General features: G+C 41.5%; 1 protein-coding gene across 1 annotated transcript in view; it reads left to right on the top strand.

The window, feature by feature from the left end:
• NFS1 (NFS1 cysteine desulfurase) overlaps nt 1-24,252 on the top strand; it is a 58,762-nt gene that overhangs the window by 20,164 nt on the left and 14,346 nt on the right. The window contains exons 4-12 of the mRNA XM_088480684.1: nt 1,451-1,534; nt 5,707-5,859; nt 5,980-6,073; nt 7,050-7,184; nt 8,202-8,359; nt 10,045-10,150; nt 11,832-11,913; nt 12,603-12,686; nt 15,495-15,584. Of these exons, the coding sequence (XP_088336810.1) occupies nt 1,451-1,534; nt 5,707-5,859; nt 5,980-6,073; nt 7,050-7,184; nt 8,202-8,359; nt 10,045-10,150; nt 11,832-11,913; nt 12,603-12,686; nt 15,495-15,584 (986 nt within the window). The remainder of the gene's footprint in view (nt 1-1,450; nt 1,535-5,706; nt 5,860-5,979; nt 6,074-7,049; nt 7,185-8,201; nt 8,360-10,044; nt 10,151-11,831; nt 11,914-12,602; nt 12,687-15,494; nt 15,585-24,252) is intronic.

Here is a 24,252-nt window from a genome sequence, read left to right as displayed (position 1 = left end):
TCCCCCTTAGTGGTGTCCTAAATATATATGTTGTCAGACATAAACATCCATAAAGTATAGAATCATTCTAATCTTCATGTTGAGTTTGTTTTCGGTGTTATATGGGCAAAATAGACTCTAATGGTACAGTTTGGAAATAGAAATTACAATCCTGTATGTAACTCTTCTCTGAATGTACTTTAGTCTGGTGTTTATTGCATTTGCCTGTCTTGATGGCCCACTGCCTTTGGGAGGGGTGCATATTTAGAGTTCTGTCTATGGCCTCTCTGCCATAATATCTAGCTGTATACATAGGATTTGAACAGAAAATTGTGTGTAATGCAAATTATTATTTTGCATTACACACTTCTAAAACAAAACAAAAAAAAAGCCAAGTTGCACGAAAGGGGAAATAACTTTTAAAGTGTGTGTTGTAATAACAATACACTCATAATGCCTACAATACAGCAGTGTTTACCATTATAGGATGCATTCCCATTACCGCCCAACGTGTCCCTCCAGTCACATATTGCGGCTTTATCTGTGTGAGCACACTATGGATATGTTCCAGTCATGTGGCAGGAGTGTTTAAATAGAGCTTTTACATGTAGTGCTTCTCTACAGATGAGATGTGTGGCCCCTTTAGCCTAAATCTGGCAATCCACTATACAATTATCTGTCGAATATCTGTCCAATCTGGCTGGTTGGAATGAAAACCTGGTAATGTATGGGAGCAAATGACAGTCCATCATATGGTTTTAAACACTGAAAAAAGAACAAAAAAAAATGTTCAAAGTGGTTACATTTGTGTGTTTTAACCAATTTGTCTGAACAACCATTTTGGGCTATTTTCCAGTGTTGGTGAGCAAATGGACGATTGTCATTTACCCCCATATATTACCAGGTTTTCATTCCAACCAGCCAGATTGGACAGATATCTGACAGAAAATTGTATAGTGGATGCCCAGCTTTAGGAGAACCACATGTGAGGCCTTTGAAAAATGTAAAAGTAGTGAAAAGTAGTTAAGAACTAATGGTTTAGGATGTTATCCATATTTGTATAAACTGTTATCTCTTCAGCAGTATAGTATTTACTGGGACGTGCTAATGCTTAAGTACAATTTATATACTTTCCTTTAGGATTGGCCCATTTTATTATACAAGCTATAATCATTAATGTGACACATCTTGTATTTGTTTTAATGTACTTATTTTACCAGCACTGTACACACTTTACAATCTAAGGTTGTAGTTTGCTTTGTGTGACCTTGGATAATCCATTAGATTCAAATTAACTTGTCCAAGATCAGATGGAGCTGACTAATTTAACTGTGGTCTCTAGCATTTATATACAATATATATTATTATCTACAAGCTTTTTTTGTTTATAGAGTGATGCAATGTGATAACTTGAGCCTTTAACTGACATGTCTCCTTATATTATTTGCCTACATTTCTTTTTTTAATGCAGCAAGTTGCTTCCCTGATTGGAGCAGATCCCAGGGAGATTATTTTTACAAGTGGTGCAACTGAATCTAACAATATCGCTCTTAAGGTAACCATTTTGATCAACATTTGGATCGTAAACTATCTTGCATTAGAGCATATAACTTGGGTTGAGATGGTTGTTCCATGTTTTATGTTCTGTTACTGATCTGCATAGGACGATTTCTGTTCCTAATTTAGGCTAACATCATCTTGCACTGATTTTCATGTATTTGCATGGATATTTACTTGATGGTTATTCTCAGTAGAGGTATTGCTTTGTTCCTTATTAAAATTTAAGCTTTTAGTATTGTGTGTTAATTTATGTCACCGAGTCTAAATATGTAATTCGCATAGTTGCATTTTAATTGTTTTATTCTTGCATTCTATGCCTTTTATAAATTAATACAATTATTGTGATCTTAATAAGATTCAAGGGGAGATGTATCAAGCCTTTCAGTTAGAGATAAAGTGTAGAGGTTGCCCAAAAGCAACCTATCAGCTTGTAACTGTCATTTCAAAGTCTGTGTTAGATAAATGGCAGAAGCTGATTGGATGCTTTGAGCAACTTCTCCACAGTATCTATCTCAAAGGCTTGATACATCTCCTGTTCACAAACATAATTGTCATATATTTTAGGTTCTATTTTGAAATTCCTAAGAGAGACTGCACTTGTTTAGGAGATTTATTTGTGAGGTATATGTATTAACCACTACTGAAGGAAAGGCAGCAGTAAGTTGCCTATCCTGAGCTACAGGTCAGGGAGATAAAAAGCACGTTAAAAAGCAGGCAGACCGCAGGAAAGGAGGTGATCTCATTGTTCATCTAGGGACAAATAACCTGGCTGGTGGTGACATTTTGGATCTGGAAGAAAAATGTAGGTGCTTATGGGGTGCTCTTAGGCAGGCCATATGCACTGTGACATTTGTTAGAAATATACACAGAGATGAAGAAGGCCGAATTGCTTCAGTTAGGATGTGAAATGTATACATTTTAAATGTATTGAATATAGTTATGTAATTGGCAAGATAAATGCCAAACCACACCTACATACATCTCTTCACTCATCTCAAAATATCTTCCAACCCGACCTCTCCGCTCAGCACAAGATCTGCGTCTCTCATCCCCACGCATTACTTGATCCCATTCACGGTTACAGGACTTTTTTCGGGCTGCACCCACCCTGTGGAATGCTCTCCCACGCACAATAAGGCTTTCCGCTAGTCTCCAAACATTCAAGCATTCTCTGAAAAGTCACCTCTTCAGACCAGCTTATCAGATTCCAGAATCTCCCACATAACCTTCATGGCTTCCATATGTAAATACATCACCTCTCACAGTCCACACATAACCTCACACATAGGACCTCATTCAGAGGCGGTCGTTAGATGCGAGCGGTCGCTCTGAATGAGGACGGCCGCTTGCATCTTGTAGTAACGCCTCTTGGTCGATCACTAAGCTGACCGACCAGGGTGATGGTCGCGATGGTCAAGACCATCACGACCATCGGGGCTTGCGACGAGACCCTAAGGTTGGGTCTCGGCATTCGTAAAGCCCCAGGGAGCTTCCTGCTCTGATCGAGCAGGAAGCTCCCTACTGACATCACTGCTGATGTCAGTGGGGCCGCCCCCAAACGGCAGGCGGTTGGCCAGCCACCCACCTGCTCGCCTACCAAACGGAGCGAGCTGTCACTCACCATCGACAGCTCGCCCCCTTTAGTGCGAGAGCCCTAGCGACGGAGCGCCCGTGGCTAGCCGGGTCTTGTGCATGCACATGTCTTAGCCGGCTCCGACGTGCGCATGCCCAGTGGGGGAACATCAACCAGGTTGCGAGCGCTCAGCGCTTGCAACCGGGTCTGAATGACCCCCATAGTCTTTCGTTCATATCCTCCTGACCCTAGGCCAACTTTCCAGAGAGACTGGATCATAAAGCTCACCAAGAGCCACTGTAATCTGGCTGGACCAAAATGCAACATATACCACCTATCCTTGTGTATCAACACCTATTTCCCTATAGATTGTAAGCTTGCGAGCAGGGCCCTCTTACCTTTATGTCTGTCTCTTACAACCCAGTCTTGTTCTATTAATGTCTCAAAATTGTAAAGCGCAACAGAATATATGCTGCGCTATATAAGAAACTGTTAATAAATAATAAATACTGTAGTGATGGATTGTATCATCTTCTAGGTCATCAAGAATACTAAGGGCCTTATTCTGAGTCGTGCGTAATGCGAATGCAACTTCAGACGTTCGCTGCGAACAGAATACAAATTAAATGCATACAGAATCCTTAAGGCCCTTTAACTCAGAGATAATCTCTTCTCACTCTTAGCACAAGTTGCTAACAGCAGTCGATAATGTCAGGGGAAACTGGATCTCCCCTCACCATAAATTACCAGAAAAAAACTCACAAAATGATCGGCGCTTAGAGCACTTGATCTGGGACATAAATAGTCTTCTAATGATATATATAAATCTATCCAATACTGTTGTTAGAGAAAACACACATATTTTAATCAACACAGTAAAAACAAAAACATATAATACATAAAATATGATAAAATATATTTTTTTCTGATGCTTAATAGTGATAATCTCTATTTTTCAAAAAAGAATGTCCACTCACAGTCATTTGTGATATATACTGACCATTTGGAATATAATGGTTAAAAACAATGTATCCTCCAGTGATCAAATATTAGCAATACCTAGAATTGCAGGATATTCATTATGACTTTCTTGATTCCAATGAGACATGATTATGGGAATGAATATCCTGAATATAAACCTATAATTATGTGACTAAATTGCATATGGAAACAGCACCGATTTCTATTCTAATGAGACATGAATACGTGGATCAAACACTCTGAATATAAACTTGTGTGTGTGATTTAATTACACACAATAACAGGTGCTGCTGTGACTATCTTTTCAACAAACTTCAAGTTGCAACATCTTATCCCAAATGCAATTCTAGGTATTGCTAATATTTGATCACTGGAGGATACATTGTTTTTAACCATTATATTCCAAATGGTCAGTATATATCACAAATGACTGTGACTGGACATTCTTTTTTGAAAAATAGAGATTATCACTATTAAGCATCAGAAAAAAGATTTTTTAATTACATTTTATGTATTATGTGTGTTTGTTTTTATTGTGTTGATTAAAATGTGTTTCTAACAACAGTATTGGATAGATTTGTTTAGTTCATTAGAAGACTATTTATGCCCCAGATCAAGTGCTCTAAGCGCCGATCATTTTGTGAGAATGCTAATGTGACTATACACACTTTCTAAGGCATATGTATCACTGTGATCACATCACCCCACTCTGCCGTACGCAGGAGCAGGCATCATCATCATCATTATCATCAGCACTTACACCCATGCCGGGTGCAGAAGATGCATCTGAAATTTGTGTCGAGAATGCATACACATGACTCTGAATACTGAGTGACCCTGGCTACATGCAAACACACCTACAAAACCGTTATTTTGCACACGTTCGCATTGTTGATCCCTCATTAGCGGCCGTAGTGAAGCTGCCAAGATGCATAACATTCTAAATTATGCATGTGTTTGCTAAGATGCGCACGCAGCTCACGACACCTGCGAAGTATGCAAAAAAAACAAAAGTAACCCACTAGATGCAGCCACATACAAAATTGGATTCAACTCAGAATCAGGCCTTAAGTGAGCAGTTTGGGTACTACATAAAAAGTTGAGTCTCACATAGTATGCGTGCCAAATGTCAGCATGCAGAGACACAGTACATAATCAGGAGGTAATGGGGGTGGCTAATGCCCGCCCACTTCTGATGTCTGGGCTGACACATTGAGCGGCTGATTGGTAAGCCTGTATAGCTTACTAAATCGGCTTCTTGGTCACGCGATGGCCGCTGGGTAGCTCAAGTGTGTTTCAATATAAAATTTGTATCACCTGTGTTCCAATAGTGGGTACAAATTAATTTATACATAGCAATCACCTACCAAATAATACATAAAAAAGATGATTGAACAAGTAATTCCTTGTCAGGTTGTTGGAAACTGCAGTGAAATTAGAATCATGTAGTTGAAACAGAAGATTGCACATTCAATATATCTTCTCCAGATGTAATCAATAAAAAATAAGGTTTCATGTGTCAATTACAAACTTAAGATAAAGCAGACTGCTATAGTTTAGTGCAGAAAGTGAGCCCTACTGTTCCTTATGCTGGTGTTCTTCTTGGCATGAAGGGTGTTGCCAGATTCTACAAGTCCCGCAAGAGACACGTTATCACTACTCAGACGGAGCACAAATGTGTGCTGGATTCATGCCGCTCATTAGAGGCAGAAGGATTCCAGGTCACTTACCTTCCTGTTCAGAAGAATGGCCTGTTGGACTTAAAGGTGAGACTTCTAGTTGCTTCTAGGTGGTGTCATATGTTTGTATCCTACACCGAGTGCTGACCAAGCATCTTGGATTGGAACTTTGTCTTACCTTAAAAATGGTCACCTCTTTATATTTAGGTTCTAGAAGAGGCCATCCGGCCCGACACAAGCCTGGTGTCAGTAATGGCTGTGAACAATGAAATAGGGGTGATACAACCCATAGCCGACATAGGTAAATGTAATTGTTTCATTGTGAATGATTAAACAATTTAAAAAGTGGCATTTCTTTCTCATAGCAGGCTTGCCACTATATAAACTATATGTTCCAGAGATTTGTGCTGTTTTTTTTTTTTTATTGTTAAGCTACTCTAATTTTGTAAGGAGGGCAGGACAAATTCCAGGTCAATGGATGCAAAGCTTCCTTATTTTTTCCTATTGGCTCTTGTCTACTGACTTCTGGATCCAATGTCCCTTTTATACAGTCCTGCTATAAGTGATGATGGGAAAGATTTAAAAGGAATTCTAGTAGGTTAGTGTCTAAAATTCTGCTTTAGGAAAAGGATATAAAAACTTTTTTTAGCTCATTTTTACTCACCTAGATTATTAAATATGTTTATATATAAATAATTTATAAATGTTTAAGGTGTTTGGGTTTTTTTGTGGACCTTTTACATATCACCTCATCAGACAAAAAGGTCACTTTATTGGGTATGTTCCTGTGTGTATCTAAAATAGAATTCTCCTGTACAAGAAATGCTGTGTATAGGCCCAGAAGAAGGGAGATGTATTCTGTAAAAAAATAACCTGTGTAGCGTCATTTTTAAATATCAGTTTTTATTGGGTATCAATATATAAGGTCTGTATATGAGTAAATGGACACAACACATTTAAACTTGTAGCATGTAAAAGAGCTGACATCAGACATGCAATGTAGGTTTATAATTCTAATATGGCTTTCAAAGAAATTGATATACTAAAAATAAGTTCATATGTCTCAGTATGTTAAGTGGAGTAGTTCATTAAATTGTCATTACTAGAAATTATTCCCAAAGTTTAAGCAACGATATTGTTTTTAGGCACAGTGGCTACTTGGGATTTGACCAGCACTGAATTATGTAAATGGCAGTTTTTATTTTCTATATAACCTTGAAGGAAATACTTAGAAACAAAACTTTATATTCTCAGCTATTTTTCTTTTTTCTCTTAAGGTCATCTCTGTAGTTCCCGAAAGATTTTTTTTCACACAGACGCTGCGCAAGCTGCTGGCAAAATTCCATTAAATGTGAACCGAATGAAGATCGATCTAATGAGCATAAGTGGGCATAAGGTCTACGGCCCCAAAGGTATCTGAGAGTAGAATAGACTGGAGGGTTCTGTGAAGTGCTGGGGTTGTTGTGTGTTGTAGTCGAACTGCATGGTGATTGGAATGTGTTTTTCCTTGTGGCAGTCTGGTCCGCAGTAAGACCATTTCGTAGTTTACTAATCTGTACACATTTTTGTTTAGAGTGGGCTTCCTCAGGAAGCCATTTATTCAGTGAGGTTTATACAGTATTGAAATGTAATATTCTGCAGCAGAACATGAACATAATTAGATTGCAGTACGGCAAGTATATTGCGAATTTCAGACGTTGTAAAGATTGGAACTCCACCATTCTGATGAGAGGGGGTGGTATTTCATATCTCTATGGTTTGACCCAAGTTTCTTTTAGAATATGCAGTCCTGCTGCTTATGATCATGATTATCGTTCACTTGCAAGTCCCCACAAAATATGATGCAAAAACTAGTTAGTACAAAACGTTTTTCACAAAAAAAGTGTGTTTAGTAACACATTTCCTAGTGATATAATTTAAGTGTCTTCTGCCAGCGAGGGAGCAAAGGTGCCTAAGGTTCTGTTAGGGACAAATTGAATGTTGTTAAAATGTGGTACCTCACCATTAGCCAGCACTTGAGGTTGTATGCAGTCCATGTAATATTTTTGGTGATACTGTATGTACGCCCATGATGCCCTAGGAGTGACTGACAGAACTAACATTTTATTACATTCCAACTTCCTCAATCAAAACCACCTTCTCATTTCCTCACTTTCTGCACAGTCACATTGGCCAAATAGAAAAGGGCGGGAAGCAGAGGGGAGGAAAGACAGTCCAATGTGATTTGGGGCATTTTACATCCAGTGCTGTAAAAATTAAAATGAAACAGAAAATGTTAATAAATAAAATTTAGCTTTCATCACACTCTAGCATGGCCAAAAAAAGGCTTGGCGGCAAGTCTTCTTTTCACATCCAAATATGAAAAGATATCATTTTGATATGTCTAATTTAGTTTATTTAGATACATGTTTCTTATGTTTACCATTCAGGAGTTGGGGCCATTTATGTTCGTCGGCGACCTAGAGTAAGATTAGAGGCCTTGATGAGCGGTGGAGGCCAAGAGAGGGGCCTGAGATCTGGGACAGTGCCCACTCCACTAACTGTTGGGTTTGGTGCAGCCTGTGAGGTGGCTCAGCAGGAGTTAGAGGTATTTTTATTTTGTTTAAATTGTAACCCTTAGGGGAGCATTCAATTAGCCTTGTTAATTTTTTGCATGTGAAAAACAGGAATTTTCTCATTCTTTTTTTTCCCGCGCAATTGAATGACATCACTTTTGATTTTTTTTGTGCAAAAAAATAACATTCTCCCTAAAAAAAAAATATATAGAATCCGTTATAAGTTCACAGACCTATGTGTTTTTGGATGCAATGTAACAATATATCACATCACTGTACGATGACACGATATCTCATTATTTGCTTAATGTAACACCACAGCGTTGTCTATGGCATCATTCCATCTGATGTGCAGCACATCCAATGAGAAGATGCGACCACCCAATACATCAAATGGTGTACACTATACGATGGTCGTTGTGATCCATCGCAAGATCGACCATTATGCTGAAGTGCCGAAAGTCATGGGATAATTGCCTAGTATCGTGTAGGACACCCTCTTGCCCGGCGGAGTGCAGCAACTAAAAATAGCATTGATTCCACAAGTGAATGGAAGACCTATGGAGAGATGTTTGACTCGTGCCATGTGGATAGTTTCCCACAGCTCCCTGATATTTCTAGGTGCAGATTCTTGAGTGCGAAAGGACCTCTCCACCACACCCCATAAATGTTCGATTGGGTTCATGTCAGCGAACGTGTAACCAATTCAGGACAACTTGGGACCGATGACACGGTGCATTATCCTGCTGGAATATTCCATCGTTTTGGGGGTTCATGAAGTCCATGAAGGGCTGCAAATGGTCATCAAGTAATGCAACGTAGCGGTTACTGGTCAATGACTTGTTCAGGCGCAACACACCCTACACCATTATGGAACTACCAAAAGCCTGCACTGTGACTAGTGTCCATGGCCTCATGGGGTCTGTGCCACACCTGAACTTTGCCGTCAGCCCGAAGCAACTGGAACTGTGTCTCATCGGACCAGTCCTCCAGGGTCTAAATAGCGACATCACAAGCCCAGGTGAGGAGCTGTGTTCGGTGTAGTAGTGTTAACAGGGACACTCTGGTGGGTCTTCTACTCCCATATCCCATGGAAGTTAAAGAACGCTGCACTGACCTACTGGATATGCGTCTGCTACCTCCTGCATTGAATGTGGATGTGATTTGAGCCAGTGTCGCTTGCTGTTACCATGGACAATTCTGCCAGATGCCGCTGGTCACAATTATTAGGCACCCATGGTCGGCCACTGTGCTGTCAACGGTGGGTAGTTCTGCCTTCCATGAGGTATTCCCGGTACACATGTGACACTGTAGATTAAGGAATGTTGAATATCCTCACAACTTCAGAAATGGAATGTCCCATCCATCAGGCACCCACTATTATGTCCCGTTCGAACTTCCGATAATTCACATTGCCTTGCCAAGAGCATCCTTGCCAGTGTTCAAATTTACGAGATGTCAGATTACAACTGAGGTAGGTCTGGGCTTTTCCAAGATGTCACAGTACTGTGACGCCACCTACCATTACCTTTACATACTGCTATCCCATGACTTTTGGCACTTCGGTGTATATCGTATAGTGTACCCAGTTGTATAATCATTGACTGCACAGAACTGTGATTTCAACTACTTTGAGAAAAATAACAATATTTAGTTTTTACCTTTTTAGATTGGCAAATGTGAGTGGTTTTTTTTAGTGGTATTTTGTTCTTTTTAGTACGATCACAAGAGAATCAGCTATCTGTCAGAACTACTGGTCAGGAATATAATGAGTAATATTCCAGAGGTTATGCTGAATGGAGACCCCAAGCAACGTTACCCAGGTAATAAATCAGAATTTGTGGCACATGGGCATTGTCCTTTCTAACTTTACATAGTCTAAGCCACAGGTTCTCTAACTGTCCACAGGACCCCAAACAGGTCATTTTTGCCTTGTCTCCTCACCGAATCACCAGTGAAAATAATTTGCTCCACCTGTGGATCTTTCAAAATGTGTCAGTGAGTAATGACTACACCTGTGCTCCTGCTGGGTGACCTGTAACGTGACCTGTGTGGAGTCCTGAGGACCGAGTTTGAGAACCACTGGTCTAAGCTGATGATTTACTGAAGCCTATACAACTTTTACAAGACAACTAGCTGGAGTACCTGGAGTTGCCCGGGATTTTAAGAATGTTTGTTTACACATCATCCTCCAACCAACCTCTCCTTAAACAGGCCTCATGAAAAGTGTGACAAACTTCCCCATCAACAGTCCTATGGTCTTCGAAGGAAGTAGGACCTGTAACGGTGTAAACCAAACTTCGGAGATGGAAGCATTCAAAAATTGTAGGCCGTGTTTACAGTGTAAACACGGCCAAGAGCTTCTGTTGCTCTGATACAAGGATGACCATCAACAGCGACTTCCTGTTTTCTGCGCAGAAAACTTTGGGAGAAGCATTCCATGTGTAATATTTTGGCAGCTCACAGTACAGCAGGGTCCTTGCAAAGTCATCATTTTGACACAGTTGGAAGAAAGAAGTAAATGTTGTTGCATAATTTGGTATAGTCAGAGAGCTGAGAATGCTGGCAAAGCCTGCTAAAGCTCTCTTCAATAATAAACATTAAGATCATGACAAAACATGACAGCACAAAACGCTTGCTCCAAGGCCCTACCCATATGTCGTGAGGCCCCACAATGAGCGTCCAGCAAAAATTGTGGTTTTAAATTAAATAAAAATTAACAGTAACTAATTTCAATGTAAACATTTTTTAGTTGCCTCTGCCGTGTTTTTTAATATGCTCGTATGTAAAACGTCACGATCTTCGCTTGTAAACTGTGGATTTGTATAGAAAGACAGAAGTACAGAAGGACAAACTATCGCTTTGATATTGTAGAGAAGATAGAAAAGAAAAACTAGTAGATAAGCTAAATCCTTTTGTAATTCCGTACCTGACCTGTAGAGGTGGCGAATGCTATGCAAAACTTGTGTTTTTTAATTAATTAAAAATTAACAGTAATTTTGATTTTACATTTTTTTTAGTTGCCTCCACCGTGTTTTAATACGCTCGTATGTAAAATTTAACGATCTGTGGAGTTGTATAGAAAGACAGAAGTACAAATGTTCGCTTTTATACAGTAGATAGCAAATTCTAAATTTTTTCTTTTTTACCTCTTTCATTTAACTACAAAATCTATTTTTAATCCCAGTATGTAATGACAGTGCTCTAATTTTTTTTTATGCTATATATGAATCCTACACCATTGTTTACAAAGGAATTCTTTCAGAAAACTATTCTGCAGGTAATGTGGTGCACAGTTTAGAAAATAAAAGCAAATGTTTGGTTGCTGTGGGCAACACAAAGTTTTCAACACAGCTACCTGTAGAACAGAAATTTCTCTCAATCACTTGTGATGCTACACTCAAATTTCACATTTGCTGAAGTGCTAACCAAGTCACCTATTGATATGCTGTCCATGATTTTGATATTAAGTGGAAATGTGTCTAATAAATGCATTCTCTTCAGGCTGTATAAACCTTTCCTTTGCCTACGTGGAGGGGGAGAGTTTACTGATGGCTTTGAAAGATGTTGCACTCTCTTCTGGAAGGTACAACAAATAATAATTGTCTTTTCTATTTTGAGAAAATAGCATGCCGTATACCATTTTAGGCTAAATCAATATTACAAGCAACCTTTGCCACAAAACTATATTATTATATTACTGTTGCTTCCAGGTTTGCTATTCAGTCCAGTATTAAACATGGATTGACGCTTCATTAGCTGCTACTGATGTCACATTGTATTGTCACTTTTAAGTTCCTACTGTGGTTAAGTACTTGTGCAGCTGGTATTTTATATTATCCATGTTTGTCTTGGTTAATTGTCAACCACAGTTCATGAGACATTTTTCTGCATTTGTTTATTACGGTATGTATTCTGCTACTTAATACAGTTCACGCGAGGAGTGGCTAGTGTAAACATTTTTTATTGATGTAACCTGTAGCATATTTAGTATGTAACATTTGTGACTTCATGTGGCTTGGCTACACTGCAGCAATTCTATTGGAATGAATGTGCAGATATTTAAGTAAAGCACTGCATGAGATGACCTCTGCCATACAAAGATTAAAGTCAACTGTAATTGTCTTTAAGGCACTATATTAATGGGTTGACTATCTTGGCAGTATGAATTATCTAGGCATTAAACTTGTCCTTAATCTTTGCCAGTTCTATAAAAATTCAGACTTCTTGTATAGACACATTGTTTATGGGCCCCTTCTCTGCATTAATTTCTAGTGCCTGCACATCTGCGTCACTGGAACCCTCCTATGTTTTGAGAGCTATCGGAGCAGATGAGGATTTGGCTCATTCCTCTATTAGGTTGGTTCTTCATTTTTTTTAATAATGTGTTTGATATGATTTGTTTTCCATGTTGTGTTCAGCATTTGCATGCATGCAGGGGTATCTTATTGATTTCCATAAATCTATTTTGATGGGTTCAAGGCATATATCATTTAGAATACAGTTTAACCCTTACAGTGAACCTAATGATGAAGAAAAAGCCAGACCTCTATTTTTTTTGTATGCATACATTTGATATTTAGATATTTATTAGATGACTGAAATTTTATCTAAATGACATGATAAACTCTTTACCCTCACATCTTCATTTGGTCTCTCCCAATGGACCTCCTCACCCTCCCATATGTGTGGGCACTCACTTGATCTGGTCTTCACTCACCTCATATTTCTGATTACTCCAATTCCCCATTCCCCCTCTCTGACCATCACATTCAGTCTTCTAACTTATCCCTCTCTCCATGCCCTCCCTCTACTTCCTAAGGCCACCATTACTAAGCGTAACATTGCGGCTATTGACAGTTTCTTTTTCCTCCCTACTTGACTCACTTCTCTTTCCTATCCTCTCTCTCTCTCCTGCCCTGAGCAAGTCACTTCCCTATACAATGCCTCCCTTACTGCTGCTCTTGACTGTTTCTCCAGCGATCACTACTCACCTCCGCAGATCCACACCTCAGTCCTGGCATTTCAAATGCACCAGATGCCTGCAATAGTGTTCACGAACTGCCAAGCGACAGTGGAGAAAATCACGCTCTATGACCGATTTTTCCCTCTCTAAACAGTCCTATTTCAAAAGCCTCATCTCCTCCCAGTCTTCAAACACCCGGCGTCTCTTTGCCACTTTCAACTCACTCCACCCCTCCTCGCTCTCTGTCCTTCACTTTGCCACCTACTTTGTATCTAAAATTGACTCCATACGTCAGGACATCAAATCCCACCAGACCCCCCTCAGCACCCCTCCTCCTCCTTTCCCTGACCACCGCTCCCCATTCATCTTACCAACTCTGACATCTGGAGTGGAAGTTATGGCCCTTATCCGGTCCTTCCTCCTCTCCCCTTGACCCTATCCCTTCCTGCCTCCTCCACTACATTTCTCCCTCTTCCTGCTCCCATTTTGCCCTCAATCTCTCCCTTTCATCTGGCACTGTCCCTTCTGCATTCAAACATGCCCTTGTTTCCACCATTCTTAACCTACCCTTGATCCTAACACTATCTCCAACTACCGACCCATCTTTCACCTCCCTTTTTGTCTCCAAACTCCTTGAGTGTGTTGTTTGCAACCACCTTACCTACTTCCTTTTCTCACACTCCTTCCTTGACCCTTTTCAGTCTGGCTTCCGTTCTCTCCACTCCACTGAATCTGCCCTCATAAAAGTCAGCAATGACCTCCTTGCTGACAAATCAAAGGGCCACAACTCCTGTACTCATTATCCTTGACCTCTCTGCTCCTTTTTTTTCACTGTGGACCACCGTCTCCTCCTGCAAATCCTTCACTCCCTTGGTCTACGTGACACTGCCCTCTCCTGGCTATCTTCCTACCTCTCTGCTCTTTCCTTCTCTGTCTTCTCTCATGACTCCTCTCCTCCCCCATGTCCACTTACAGCAGGCGTTCCTCAAGGTTCTGTTCTTAGACCTCTCCTATTCTCCCTCTATACGTCTATACGTCTTCTCTAGGTTAACTCATCAGCTCCTTTGAACTCCAATATAATCTCTTTGCTGATGATACGCATATCCACCTCCCCCCCCCGTCTCCTCACTCGTATCTCTAATATCTCTTCTTGGATGTCCAAGTGCTTTCTTAAACTTAATATGTCTAAGATTGAGCTAATCATTTTCCCACCCTCCTACATGACCCCACTTCCCACAATTTAACTATCAGTTGACGGCACAACAATCTCCTCTAGCACCAAAGTGCGCTGTCTGAGTTATCCTGGACTTTCCTCTTCTTCAAATCACACATTCAGCACCTCTCGCAGTTCTGCCGTTTCCATCTCAAAAATATTTAGATCAGACCTTTTCTCATCCAGGATGCTACTAAAAACACTCACTGGTCATCTCCAGATTAGACTACTGTAACCTCCTATCTGGCCTACCTAACTGCCACCTCTCTCCATTCCAATCTGTCTTCAATGCTGCTGCTCGGCTCATCTTCCACTCCAAATGTTCTACATCTGCCTCCACTGGCACCCTTTCCCCTTCAGAGCCAAATTTAAGATTCTTACTCACTTGCAAAGCTCTCATCCATTCCTCTCCCATGTACATCTCTGATCTCCTCTTCCTTAACACACCTGTCCACCTTCTTCACTCAACAAATGCATGTTTGCCTCTCCTGTCAACTGATTACTTCCTCCCACTCCTGCCTCCAAGATTTTGCGCATGCTGCTCCCTACCTCTTGAACGCTCTCCCTCTTCCTATCAGACTCTCCACCTCTCTACAAATCTTCAAACGTGCTCTGAAGACCCACTACTTCATCAAAGCTTTCCAGCTCTCATCCTAACCTGCTGCTACTTGCTCCTTCCTCCCTGTCAAAAATGGTTCGTAGTTCATGAAATCGTTGGTAAAATCGTTCAAATCGTACGTCTGACAGATCTGATCGTGTGTATGCACCTTAACAGTGGGTTGCTTACGCTCTGTTGCTTATTTGAATGTTATGATCACTAATGCAGCAATCTATTTAAACATTGTCCTTGTTCTGCATTGTTTTGTACTGTAAGTCACCTGTTGCGTGTTCACTTATTTGTTTATGTACTTTGTAAGGCACTGCGGAACATTTGTGGTGCCATATAAATGATGATGATAATTAACTGGTTTATTTCTTTTGTCTTCAGGTTTGGTATTGGACGCTTCACAACAGAAGAAGAGATTGATTATACTGTTAAGAAATGCACCCAGGAGGTGAAACGGCTTAGAGAAATGAGGTAGACATTGTAATATTCCCACTTTTCCCACCCTCCTCTTCCTCCTCCACCTGTTTTTAATCACATAAGGAACACATACATAAAAAATATGTGGAAAGGGGCCCTAGACTGCACACCCTGAAAATATATATAATGGGAGGTGCTACCTGTGGAGACTATTGTTGCAAACATACAAAAAAAGAATTACAGATGCACAACTCCACCATTACTCATTATATATAATAATACATTTTGCAGTAGAATTTTGCAAATAATAAAATCCTGCACTCTGGATTTCAACCCTAGTATGTAAGGGACCTACCCTCAGAGGTTACCTGGGTGCAGTGGGTAGGCCCATAACCATGACCATGATTATGTTGGAGTTGTGCATCTGTAATTCTTTTTTGTATGTTTGCAACAGTAGTCTCCACAGGTAGCACCTCCCATTATATATATTTTCAGGGTGTGCAGTCTGAGCCTGTGACCGGCCATCTTTTACTATTCACGGAGCCGGCATCTGAGTATAAGGCAGGAAAAGTGCCTTTACATAAAGAGGACCCGTGGACTCAGCCATTACATAATTAAAGGAAACACGAAGGAGTGTCCGAGACTGTGGGTAAATACAGTGTGATATATTTCGATGCTTAAGCACACATAAAAATAATAAATTCTATTTCCACCTGCTAGGCTGGATCAATTTTTAGGAGCCCTAATTACACTCTGAAGGGCTGGAGGAGCATTATAACAACTAAAGATATTTCAAGCCCTTTGCCATTAAAAACGCTCTTAAATTGTGAGATGTATGGGCAATAGTATATGTGTACACTATAACCAATTTATTCTATAAATTGGTTATAGTGTACACATATACTATTGCCCATCCATCTATCTGTGATATGAATACACATTTTTGCTAATTTTGTGAGCTCTTCCTTTTGGTATATATTTGCTGGAGGAAAAAGGAGACCCCTTTCCTGTAACATTTTGAAGTTATCTATTTTAGTTGGATTAAGGTATTTTTTTCAGACATTCATTGTTTAATTCTTATACTTTTCATCATGTAAAAATGTATTGAGCCTTTACCCACTGTATCCTCATTTATAACAACCATAGATACATATACAAACTGACCAGTCCTGGAGGCGCACGGTGCATACTTTGTATTTAATTTTTATTTGAGTTTATTTCTTTGTATCTAATTGCAAGCTGGTACTGATATTTATGTTTTTAACTTATAGGAAGTAGGTCTATAGTAATACCAAGTGTATAGTTATATGTGCATGTTTTATTACTTGTTCTTTTAGTACTTGTTTACATATATAAAGCTTTTATATTATTAAAAACTATATGAGTGGTATTTTCATCACACCAGCGCAGTAATTTTCTTAAATAAATTGTTTTTGACTAGTTCTTCATCATGTCGGCTTTCAACCCTCTATTCCGCCTCAAATCAGATGACCATTCACCATCAATCTGTGGCAGATTAAAAGTAGGGGAAAAAATGTGTGGCAAGGGTAGCTGAACAAAAGACCATTCTTATGCTGCTCGATAACAAAAAGACATACACTTTAACTGTCTTTATACCTGAACTCTAGTTAAGTGATACACACATCAATTTGAGACTGCATTAGTGAATCCTCATTATCACTCTGGTAGTTGTAGCAGAGTATGGAAATTTAATTGATACACGGAGAGTAAGGGGGGGTGTGGCCACGGCAGGCATGGAGGAGTCCAGCATGAAGGAGTGCGCTTCACCTGAAAGCTCTCCAGCATTAGTTATCGGGCCTATGAGATACTGATTCTCTCCAGTACATGTGAGAAGGGACAGGAAACTGAGAGTGCAGGAGTCTACACACTGCGAGGGATTGAGTGCATCTATGGCAGGCTGCTTATCCTAGCTGGTTTAAACGCCATCGGCCAAGCAGCTTTGGAAGCAGCCATTTGTCTTAAACAATCTACTTGGCGTTGTGTATTCTTTTTGAGCATAGACTATTAGCAACTTATAGCTGCCAAAAACTGAACTAATATCTATATCTCTGCAGGAGCAGATATATTTATCAAAATTATTCACATTATCCACCTGCTGGGCCATTAATATGACTTTGCTGGGTCAGTTGGTTTAATTGCTGGACTTTTGAGTGGTGTACTCTGGAATGAGTTTAAGGAAAGCATGCTGTTAGATGTGCACTTCTAATACCATCTGCCTCAGCAGGTAACATATTGTCTCCTTCAGCAGGCTTGTAAGCAGTTACTTATTGAAACATTGTATCCAGAGCATGACATTTTGTATCCAGTGTTGTGTATTCTTATTGCACTATTGAGTGCAGACTGTTAGGAATTTATATTCTCTGGCAACTGAACATATTTATATATTTTTGCAGGAGCAGATATTTTATCAAAACTTTTTTTTATGTACTTACCAGCACCAGAAATCTGCAATATTTCTATCTAACAAGCTACATTATTTATTTGTACAAATTAATTCAGCTGCTTTGGAGGAAAAAAGTGATTATTAGTAGCTCAGCCAATTATATGAGCTGGTTTTAGAATGATTGATATATCTCTTGATCCTATAAAAGGAAATACTGTAAGTTGCCTGAAAAGATGTGTTTTGTGATCGGTGTGAAATGCACCTAATTTCCCTGGTCAGCGATTTATGCTTCTATAAAAAGACTCCAATACACCAGCATATATAGTGCCGCTGCATCAGCTGATTCAACATTTTTTTTTTTTTTGCAGTGATCTATTCTGGAATTATTTTTTTCTCTTTTCTATTCTCTTAGGCACTGTCTCTGTACTTTGTAGGTTTATTGGTGCTACGGAGATATAGCTGTCTGTTTTGTGCATGCAAAGCTATTTTGTGGATACTGCAGTTTTTGTCAGCTGAAGGCTTCAATTATTATTGCCATATATTAACCACTTGCCTGGTACGGTCGCATGCCCTGTGGGTGCTGCTGGAAGTTGATCTTCCATCAGCCGCCAATCTGAGACCTCCCGGCCCCTCTGCTTCCTTAGATCCTACTCCTGTGCCGATCACTGCTGAAAGAAGTGCTTGGGCAGCCCCGTACTGGCGGCTGTAGATGAGACTGAGCAGCCGCCGGGCAAATCAGACCAACAACCCGAAGTGCTCCAGGAAGGAGCAGCAGCCGGGCAGATTCTCCTCTCCTGCCGCCATATAGATATCGGCAGCCTGGAGGCTGTAGAGACAGCGCAGCCACCGGGCAAATCCTCCCCCCCCTCTGGCACCCACACCCTAATACTCTCCCTGGCAGCACCCACACCTGGCGGCTGCAGAGGGAACGGAGCATCTGCCGGGCACATACACCGTAGCAGCTGGCTGTCCTCCTTCTCCTTTCCCCCATCCCCCCTCCCTCTCTCCTATCTAGAGGCAGCCTGGCACTGGTCCACCAGCAGCTGCTCTGTCCTCTCTGCAGCCGCTGGATATGGGTCCCGTAGAGCAGCAAGCACTGTGCTGTACCCCCCCAGACATGTGTAAAAAAAAAAATATATATATATATATATATATATATATATATATATATATATATATATATACACACACACACACACGCACACACGACAGGAGAGCGCACTCGTAAATCAAAACGCTTTTACTCAAGGAATACATGCTCACATACATGAAAGTTAAAGATGAACGGTATAGCGATCAATCACCCGGCAGATTGTTAAAAAGGCACAGGGAGATGCTCCGCTTCCACAGGTATCTCTAGCTATGGATCGTCAGGCAGATCATGTCACATCCGAACACGTCCTAAATCACGCCCAACTAGTTTCGTCAGTTGATGACTTCATCAACTTTCATGTATGTGAGCATTTGTTCCTTGAGTAAAAGCTTTTTTATTTATTATTTATGAGTGCGCTTTCCTGTCATTCGTTTGTAGAAATCCCTATAATACTCCAGTGCAAAAGGTACCTATTGCACCTATGACTTTCTTTTTGTATATAGTGCGTGCATGTATATGTGTGTGTGTGTGTGTGTGTGTGTGTGTGTGTGTGTAGATATATAGATATATATATATATTTTATAAACACAACAAAAAGACAGGCCGGCACTCCAACCATAACATAGTACTTGCCCAGGTGCCCTCCGGGGTCCACGATCCAAAGCCCAAATCTGTATGCAAAAAACTGCAGCACTCACGGGTCATGCAATTAGGTAGAGAGGGAACAGGTTCCAAATTCAAAGTTTCGGTTTATTCAACCTTTTTCTTGACAAAGGTTGAATAAACCGAAACGTTGAATTTGTAACTTGTTCCCTCTCTACCTCGTTGCATGACCCATGAGTGCCGCCGTTTTTTTGCATATATATATATATATATAAAGTAAAACTGCAGACACATGGTGTCTCCAACGTTTCAATGCCAATTTGAATTTTCATCAGGGATACAACAAGAACAAAATATCCAACTTACCCTTAAGTAGAAACATCTCGAGTGCAGCACAGCGTCACGCTCCCGCACACCTTCCCTGTCCGCTGCTGTCATCAGTGAACTCCGGACAAGCAGCTCCCGGCCCTACTGGGCTGAACGGGGGAGGTTGCTATGGGAACAGACGCTGTTGAAGATACAAGTGTACACCCATCACCAAACAGTATCATAATAACAAATAGATACATAGTAGAAAAATCTGGCAACATTAAAGCGATACAGTTCCAGCACTTATGTCCAATAATGATTATACTCTAAATCTTAGTAAACAATGCTGTCTAAAATGACAGATTATATAAAACAAGCAAATTACAAATTTTCATTTAAACTATGAGGTTGCATGGTATTCAATTTAAAGATCCACCGAGCTTCCAGCTGCAACAGGGCTCGGTCTCTATCTCCACCTCTTAGATTGGGGTGAGCAAAATCAATAACTTTATATTTAAGGGCAGACAGGTTATGTTTGAATTTTTTAAGATGGCGTGCCACCGGCTGATCTCTTTGCCCTCAATAGCTTGACGGATTGCAGACCGGTGGAGCGCCATTCTTTCTTTAAATTGACGAGAGGTTTTACCCACAAAAAGATGCCCATATGGGCATCTAATGTAGTACACCACATAGTTGCTAGTGCAGGTCAAAGTGAAATTGATTTTAAAATGTACAAAGGAATCCCCTGTTTCCATGTATCCGCAAGTGGTGCAGCCCAGGCACTTAAAACAGCCTTTTTTGCGTGAAAGAAAATGGGTAGCCTCACTGCTGGAATGACTAGAGATGACCTCCCCATTCAGCCTGTGACGCAGTCAGTAGGGCCAGGAGCTGCTCGTCCGGAGTTCACTGATGACGTAAGCGGACAGGGAAGGTGTGCGGAAGCGTGATGCTGTGCTGCAGTCGAGGTGTTTCTACTTAAGGGTAAGTTGATTCTTGTATCCCTGATGAATATTCAAATACGAATTGAAACGTTGGAGTGTTGATTTGCGGGTCTTCAGTTTTTTTTCTTATATTGTGCAAAGTCCTAGGAGTGCCACTGTAAGATTGGAACGTTATATAGTGTATGTCAGATACACATTTAAAGAGGGCACCCAGGCACTAATTTAAATATATCACGAGTGCCAGCTATTTTGGGATGTGTATGTATATATGTATTGTGTGTATGTATAAAAATTGTGCAGCTGTCAATAACCATCACTACAGTATACCATAAAATTTTCTATTTTTATGGTATACTGTGTTTAAAAAAAAAACTAAATTAATAAAATCGTGTTGGATACGTTTTAAAAAGATGTTCTTGACCTAATTCAGTCATAAAAAAAACCCCTACAATTTTGGAGTGGTTTTTGGAAACAAAATTAGTCAGCTAAGTGGTTAAAGGGACAAGAACTCATTTGCGTTTATAGTACAAACTGCCCTGTTAATACTTTTTTGATACAATTTGTATTTTACTGATATCTTTAATATGGGGAAGACACAGCACACTTCGGCTGCTGCTAAATTGGAGAAATATGCTAGGAGTTCGACTCCTCGACATCTGCAATATGTCACTTCTACTAAAAGATTGCCACAGACCAAGAAATCCTCTAATACATCAGAATTGGATATTACTTTACAACAAGTCCTTGAGGCTATTACTACTTGCGAGAAAAGACTAGCTGATCGTATAGGGATCTCTATTATTCACCAAGACCTCCAAAAGGTTCGGCAAAGGGTTAGAGAAGCAGAAACGAGGATTTCTACGATAGAATATGTTCTTTTACCTTTGAAATCGAGAGTGACTGTGGCCGGAGACCCCGACCAACGTGTAGAAAATGGCCACCGCAGCACTGAAGGGATAAAGGGCACTAGGCGCCATATTTAACTGTAGCAGCGGCGCTAGGCGCCGAGTGTTTTAAAATATGTTTTAAATGTTTAATCGGCTGCAGCAGTGATGGGTTAACCCATGGGGGTAGGGGGTCGCAGCTGTGCCGCGTAACCTACGGGGCACCAGGGGAGGAGCTGCTGCTGCCAGGAATGTGCCGCACGCAGGGGGAGCCGGGCAAGCTGGCTTTCAATGCGTGAGCAGCAAGTGTCCCGGACTGCAGTACTGCGTGACACATGGGGACCGGACTAGCCAGCTCCCCGTGTAGTGCTGTGTGCGGACCACTGAGGACCGGGAGCCTAGCTCCCGGCTCCACAGTACAGCGTGGCCGGGATTTAACGATAGCCGCATGCTGGGGATCAGGAGCGCCGGCTCCTGGTACCCCAGAGAGGCAAGAGGAGAGCCTGGCTGGTGCAAGTGTGCTGGGGACCGGGAGATTAGCTCCTGATACCACCAGCGCAAAAATGGTCAAAAGCCCAGCGCTGGGCACAAAGTAACTTTATTAAATAAAGTGTAAAATAAATATGTTTAAACTGTATGTGCAGCACTGAGCTGGGCTCACAGGACTCAAGCTGCAGTGTGTAACAGCCTGATGCAGGGCACAGGCTTAGTGTATTTATAATAACACATAATGTATTTCCAATGTTCTTGTATGTATTTTAAATGTATATTTAAGATGTAAAGTGCACTTACCTTTGATTTCTCTGGAAGACCAGGGGATCCAGATTCCTCAGTAGGCTGATGGATCCTCCAGCCCCTTCCAGCTAAATAAACTGCTCTCCTATGCAGCCTCATGCCTGAAAGTGGTATGAGGAGGTGCATAGGAAGCTGGCCAAGGCAGCCAGCTAATTATTTTCAGGGAGCTCCAAAGAGCTTCCCCTCCGTGTCCAAGAAACTCTGCCCAGGGACCTTGCTTGCCCACCTCTGGAGCTCAGAGGTGGCAGGCTTGGTCCCTTAGCAGATTCCTGGAAGTACATTTTCAAGGGAAACTTCCCCTAACCCTAGACGAGCCGACTCTTGGGTGGTGAGTAAAACACCAGGTGGGTTCAGGCACAGGGGAGTGACCACTGTCCATAGGGGCAAAGTTAAATGTGCATGTGGACAGCACATGCACTTAAGTTAATTGGTTGAAACCCACAGGGCGGACCCCTTGTGATAATGTGTATTAGAGTGTTATAAAAGAAGGGGCCTGCGTGTCTGGTTTAGTGTATCTTTTTGGACAACAAGAACTGCTGTAACATCTTTGTATGCTGACCCCCTTAAAGCTGAGGCGAAGAGTGTCGTTTGTGTTTGTTTTTTTTTTAAGACTATAAACATCTTTCTACTTCAGGGTCCATAGGGGGTCCACAGGGTTGACCTTGGGGTATAGGTTGGGAACCAAATCCGGGCACCACGCAGTTAAAGCTTTTAGCTCCCAGGATGCACTTGGGTCCACTCTCCCTATAACCCCACCCCCCAGCCAGAGGCACCTCAGTTTAAGTTGGTGCCCGGCCGGAGTTGGGTCACCGTTACTGCAGGGGGGCTGCTTAGCAGCCCCTAAGCTTAAAAGAGTTTTATTTTATTATTTTTTTTTTTACTACTCTTCAGAGCGGCAGCATCAGACTGTCCAATGGACGTCTGAGCTGCCGCTCCTACACCCCGCCGGCGCTGCGACGCCAGTACAGATCTGGGGATCGCAGCGGGACCCCAGAGTCTGTACTAGCCGGGCTCTGGAGGAATCCCTGGGCTGCTGCCGGATCGACGGGGATAGGTAAGTCGCGTGGTCACCGCTTGCGGTGATCCATGTGTGAATATGCAGCCTTATGCCTCCGGTCTCTGGGAACAGACCGGAGGCGCTAGCGGTGGCGGCGGGCTCCCCCTCCATGGAGGCATACCCCGCGTGTCCACAGCCCACCAGGGATTATAGCGGCAGCGGGAGCCGGCATCCCGGGGGGTTAATTGCTAGCCAGGGGAGGAAGCCTTCCCCGTCTAGCGGCTCCTCCCCTCAGCTCAGCGCGCCTTTCAATAATACAGTCTGGCGTCGCTGAGCTGCTTCCTCCGCGGGCCACGCTTCTTCTGAGGTCTCCAGTGGCCATTTTCTCTCTGTGGTGCTGCAGAACTCTTAGGATGTCAGTGAGCCCAGTCCCCCTGCGTACCTGGCCATTTTGGGTGAGTGTACACAGCGCTATAGCCTTCCCAGACACTGAATCTGGGCAGTTGAATGTAGCGACATTGTGCAGTATATTATATGTCATGCTTATGTATGTATATATATTTTTCTGCATTGTATGTGACTTATGCTAGTGCTGACTGTCTGCTTTTTCTCTCACCTGTCAGTGTATATCTATCCCTTTTCTTTATCTGCCCTAATACAGGTGTACCTGGGGTGGTTCTGAGACCTCACATATAT

This window comes from Taudactylus pleione, unplaced genomic scaffold (genome assembly GCF_031769625.1).
Source record: "Taudactylus pleione unplaced genomic scaffold, aTauple2 ptg000256l, whole genome shotgun sequence".
Classification (NCBI taxonomy): Eukaryota; Metazoa; Chordata; class Amphibia; order Anura; family Myobatrachidae; genus Taudactylus; species Taudactylus pleione.
The sequence above is the reverse complement of the archived record's forward strand: the minus strand, read 5'-3'. Positions and strand labels throughout refer to the sequence as shown.